Source organism: Cicer arietinum, chromosome 2 (genome assembly GCF_000331145.2).
Source record: "Cicer arietinum cultivar CDC Frontier isolate Library 1 chromosome 2, Cicar.CDCFrontier_v2.0, whole genome shotgun sequence".
NCBI lineage: Eukaryota > Viridiplantae > Streptophyta > Magnoliopsida > Fabales > Fabaceae > Cicer > Cicer arietinum.
In genome coordinates, this window is record NC_021161.2 from 26,988,559 (window position 1) to 26,994,290 (window position 5,732).

Below are 5,732 nucleotides of genomic sequence, written 5' to 3' on the forward strand. Positions count from 1 at the left end.
TGCTGAATAGTATATAAACATGTTGCTTTTTGTTTTAGCCATAATATTATAACTGATTTATCTGTAATTCATGAAGTGTCAAATGAAGCCACTATTGATGATGTGATGCTGACTATTTACATTGTATCCAACAATGAGTCGAAAACAAATTTCATTCTTGAGTAACTTCTAATGTTATGCATAAGTGAACCACTTGTGACATCAGTTCATAATTGAAACCGAAATCAAAGTGTACTTACTTCTGGCACAGTAATCTACTAAATTGTTTCTAGATTTGTATGGCAATGTTGGAAATTTATAGTTTTTTCTCTCAACTAATGTATTTCTTTCTAGCTGCTAACAATTCTGATCATTAATCTTGTACAATTTTGTAATGACAAAATACGTGTTGCTGCAGATGGTAAAGCCCATATTAGAGACCAAGACTTATAACAAAGTCAAGTTCGGTTATTCTGATGATCAGAATACCAAGAAGATTATGGAGGATTTGTTTGATTTGGAACATCTTGAATCTGCATTCGGTGGGAATGACAATACACCATTTGACATAAATAAATATGCCGAGAGAATGAAAGAGGATGATAAGAAGATTCCAGCTTTCTGGACAAGGGAAAACTCTCTGCCCTCAGTTCCAATTGATGTTCCTTCTTTAGATTCGATAAAATTAGAAACGGATTCGGATGCTTCTGACAACGAGAAAATAGTTCTTTCCACTGATCCAGAGACGGGTACTGATCAAAACTCGGTTAATCAAGGGGATCGGAATGCAAGTGCTGGTATGCATTAGAAAGAGAAATTACACAACTCGAGAGCCTTTGAAATTATATATAGGCACTGAGGTAATACAATGCTGTGACATTATTTTCTTGCTTGAAATTTAGAATCAAGAGACTTTTTGTTAACTTGATGGTATATTTAAGATGACAGATGGATTTTACTTACTGGATTGAAGCTTCTGACCTTTTATAAATGGGTATGGAATGCTTGCTTGTGCCTCTTGCAGTAAAAGTTAACTCTGCCAAGGTTTTCTATTTCAAACAGCTTCGATATTATGCTACATTTGATTTATTGATATGGAATATGTTTTGTTAGACTCACTTCCTCTATTAAAATCATCATCATTATTTATAGGTGGAAAATCATGATGACAGGATAAATGCTTTATCAAGTAGACGTGTTACACAAGTCTAACATAAGCAAAGTTTTAGACTAAATTATATTGGTGTTAAAAACTAAAAAAATAATAATACGTTAAGTATAATTTTACGACTTAATAAAGCAGCGCATTTTCCTTTATTTTTTATTTTTAAACAAAAACTAGAAAGCAAAAGCAGCACATTTTTTATTTTATCACCGATGAAATATTTGAATGGTTTTGTTTCCCTAATATTTAATGAGAGTTAATGGATTATATGTGAAGTTAGATTATTTGTACCAAATGACAAATACAGATTGAAACAAACGAAATGGCATTGGATTTTTTTCAAAAATAAATAATCAACTCGGTTTATGAAAGTGCATTTCTTAAACTACAACTCCTCTCCCAAGGTGAAAACTGGGAGGACTCGGTCATAGTCTTCTGCTCTAAGGACAGTATATTGCTTGGCCGAGACTCGACCCACCGGTGCTATTCCTTGTGCTTAGTGGTGGCGATGATGTTACCGCGCTGCTGTTATTACTTGTAATTTAAGAGAGAAATTTATTGAATAACTTCATGGATCCTTTATTGAATTAATACGAAATTAGATAGAATGGGTTTATATACGAAGAAAACCTCAAACTGGTTACAAGCAAAAATAGGAATGTAGTTAGACTAACTAACTACCTAAAGCAAAATGTACCAACTGAAGTGAATAAGACTTAGTCAAACTATAAAAAACTTATATATCAATGTCTGCCTTCGAGCTGATGAGTATATAGATGTGAGTCCAAGCTTGGATAAAAAAATATGAAATGGTGTATGATCAAGCGATTTGGTAAACATGTCTGCAACCTAAAAATTAGTAGAAATAGAAAGTAGATGAAAGAGATGTTGTTGAAGCTTCTCACGAACAACATGACAATCGAGTTCAAAATGTTTTGTGCATTCATGGAAGGTTGAATTAGAGACAATATGTCTTGTAGATTGGTTGTCACAATAAAGGACTGCTAGTTTGATATAAGGGACCTTAAGATCATTGAGAAGATATGTGAGCCATTAAACTCACAAATAGTAGACACAATGGCCCTATATTCGGTCTCAGTTGAAGATCGAGATACAATAGCCTGTTTATTTGATTTCCATGATATAAGATAGTCACTCAAGAAAATGAAAAATCGGTTATATACTTGCATGTGTCAAGGCAATTTATCCAATCCGAATCACAAAAGGACTTGAGCTGAAGTGAAGAGTTTGTTGGAAACAATAAACCTTGAGCTGGTGATGTTTTGAGATAGCGAAGGATTTGAAGGGAAGCCTGATGGTGTTAAGAAGTTGGTGTTGTCATGTACTGACTTAGTTGTTGGACAAAAAAGCTTATGTCAGGGCATGTGTTGGCGAGATAAATCAATTGACCAATGAGATGCCTGTATGAGGTGGGATTTGGTAGGAATGAACTTTCATCTTTGGAAAATTTTATGTTTTATGCATAGGAACATAAGCCGGTTTGGAGGCTAAGAGATCAACTTCATGTAAGATATCCAATATGTATTTGTGCTGTAATATGTACGGACCAACCTTGGAATGAGTTACTTCGAGTCTTGAGAAATACTTCAAATGTCGTAATTCCTTGATTTTGAATGTTTTGTTGAGGAAACCTTTAATAAACTAAATTTCAACATTGTCATTACCTTAAACAATAACATCATTGACATAAATCAATAAGGCTATAAATTTATCATTAGAAGATTTGGTAAACAAGGAAAGATCAGAGGCGAATTGTGAATATCCTATAAAATTCAAGGCAATAGAAAATTTTGCAAACCATTGATGACTAGATTGTTTTAAGTCATACAAGGATTTTAAAAGTTTACAAACATCAGTAGGATTATCACTAGAAATTCATAGAGGTAATTGCATGTAAACCTCTTCTTCTAAATTACCATGTAACAAAGCATTATGCACACATCTAATTGATAAATATAATTTTTGGAAGATGCAATAGATAAAAACAATCTTACAGTTGTGAGTTTAGCAACTGAAGAATAAGTGTAAAAAAAAATCGATACCTTCATCTTGGGTGAAACACTTAGCAACTAATCTAGCTTTATACCATTCGATAAAATTGTTAACTTTATACTTTACCTTGTATACCCATTTATAACCTATGAGTTTCTTACCATGTGGAAGATGAGTCAAAATTCAAGTGTTATTTTAGGGAAGAACTTGAATCTTAGAATCTATAGCTTTGATCCAACAAGATATTCGACAACTTACTTATATGTATGTGGTTCTTGAACAGAAGAAATAACAACAATAAAAGAAAAAATGTGCAGGAGATAAATCGTTATAAGACAAAACTAAAGATATATGATATAAAAGGTTGGACATAGAGTTGGCCACACCAACATTGCATTGAAGGTACACTTTGATCGTATGTGGTTCTTGTAATTCTCAAAGGCAGTTTGCGTCCTATCATCTTTCAACTCAATACAATGGCTTATACAATACAAAGGGCATTTATTTACACCCAAAATATTATAAGTTGTTAGATGAGCATGTCAAACAACCAAATTTAGCATAGTCAAATTCATCTTAGCTGAAGTAAGGGTCTTTCGAGCTAGTGACGGTCGAATACAACTAAGGCAAGTTTTTCTCAGTTCTATGAAGGCTTACAAGGGTTGATAATTATGTATTAAAGTTATGTTTCATGTTTATAGCGTCACTAGTCATGAGTAGATTTGCAAAGACATGATGTGGAAAGAAACACACGTGAAGATAACTAAAACCAAGTTGCCACAACAAAGGGGAATACAGGCCATTGTGGGGAACAACAAACACTCAACAACAGGAAAAAACATGCACTACCCATGAAAATCACCTGATGAGGCACAATCAAAGTGAATTTTGTAGGCCACTATGCATTGACAAGTAGGGTGGAATTTATTTATAAATACCTCGTGTAATCTTCATTTCAAAAACACACAATCAATCAAACAAGTCTATTTTTATCAATTATCTTTCTGCTTATTTTTACTTATGCATTCTTAGATGAGATGATTCACAAAAATCCAACATCATACATAACACTCTTTGGAGGGGTTAAAAAATTTTAAGCCTCATCTTTGGAAGTAAAACGAAATCAAAGTCTAAGAGTTGTTAGTCGATATCTCGACTATCTTCACATTTAAACAACAAAATTTAAAATGCATTTTATAAAATTATTTTTGTGTTTTATTTTATTTTATTAAAATATATTACTATTTAAATTTTAGACTAAAAATATAAGATAAGGACTTTTCTATTTTCACAATTAATATAATACTAATATATAAATTACAATGAATCAACATTTTTTTTCACCAAAATCAACATACTTATGCATATTTTACATCTATTGTCTATCACATAAATTTTATTCCTTATATTTCTTTTGTACATGTGAACAACACAAGAGTAATTCAATATTTTTTATTTAATTTTTTAATTATTCTTTTATCAAAATTATTATTATAAGATAACAATCAATTCAATTAATAATCATAATAAAAATTATAAATACATTATGATCAAAAATTAGTTTTTGTTTTATTTTAGTGTTAAATATATATTTAGTTTCTATAAAATAAAAATACAATTTTTAATTTCTACAAAATTATCCAACAAATACTTTTAGTCCTTGTTCGAAAGAAACGTGTTTAATTTACCTTCAACTTTAAAATTTTTAAATAATTTTTTTCAAGTATGTTTAGAACATTATATGAAGTTCTTTCTAAAAATTTAGAATTGTCTAATTTGAGATAAATTAAATATGAATTTGTTAAATTTAAAAAATTCAAGATAAAAGTAAAGAAAATGTGGAACTAAAAATCAAAATTTTAACTCAATTTTTATGAATAAACTTTTTATAATGTTGTTAAATTGCCTTTAAAATTCATTTAAAAATATATGTTGATTTATCGGTAGTGACTAAAACTGCATATAAGATAATTTGATAGAGATTTAAGATTACATTTTTATTTTACAAGACTAAAATTAAAAATTAAAATATTTATAGGAACGGAAAACATATTTAACTCTTTCTCTCATTCATCATTTATTATCAGATTTTAAAAATTTCAAATATCATTGTTTTTTTTCTTTCTAAATTCACCATTCATTTATAGATTTAATGTAACTGTCAACAAGAGAGTCACTCTATATCCGTCATTATTCATTATTTTTTTCTCTTTTAATTATTTTTATATTAAAATCATTATTGCATCATATCAATCAGTAAATTAAAACATATTATTATTATTATTATTATTATTATTATTATTATTATTATTATTGTTATTTACATTTTAAACTGAAAAATAATATAAGGAATTGGATTATTTTACAAATAATAGTACCAACATAAAACCTCGTAGATGTAGTTCAAGGCTATAAGGATATTTGACGTATTGAGGCGGAAGTTGGAATTCGCAATACCAATTAATATTAAACTTTATTGCTAGACTATTTAGAACTAACAAATAAAAAGATTAAATGTACTATGAATCAATATTTTAATAGATATTTTACGTCTATTGAATATGATATAAATTTC

General features: G+C 29.5%; 1 protein-coding gene across 5 annotated transcripts in view; it reads left to right on the forward strand.

Moving 5' to 3' along the window:
- Positions 1-1,097, forward strand: part of LOC101496938 (uncharacterized) — a 6,089-nt gene extending 4,992 nt beyond the window's left edge. For 4 of the 5 annotated variants that reach the window (XM_004513769.4, XM_004513771.3, XM_004513768.4 and 1 more), the window contains exon 6: positions 398-1,097. In XM_004513769.4, the coding sequence (XP_004513826.1) occupies positions 398-787 (390 nt within the window). In that variant the 3' untranslated portion in view covers positions 788-1,097. The remainder of the gene's footprint in view (positions 1-397) is intronic. The other variant, XR_003470149.2, reaches the window with a different exon arrangement.
- The last annotated feature ends 4,635 nt before the right edge of the window (positions 1,098-5,732 follow it).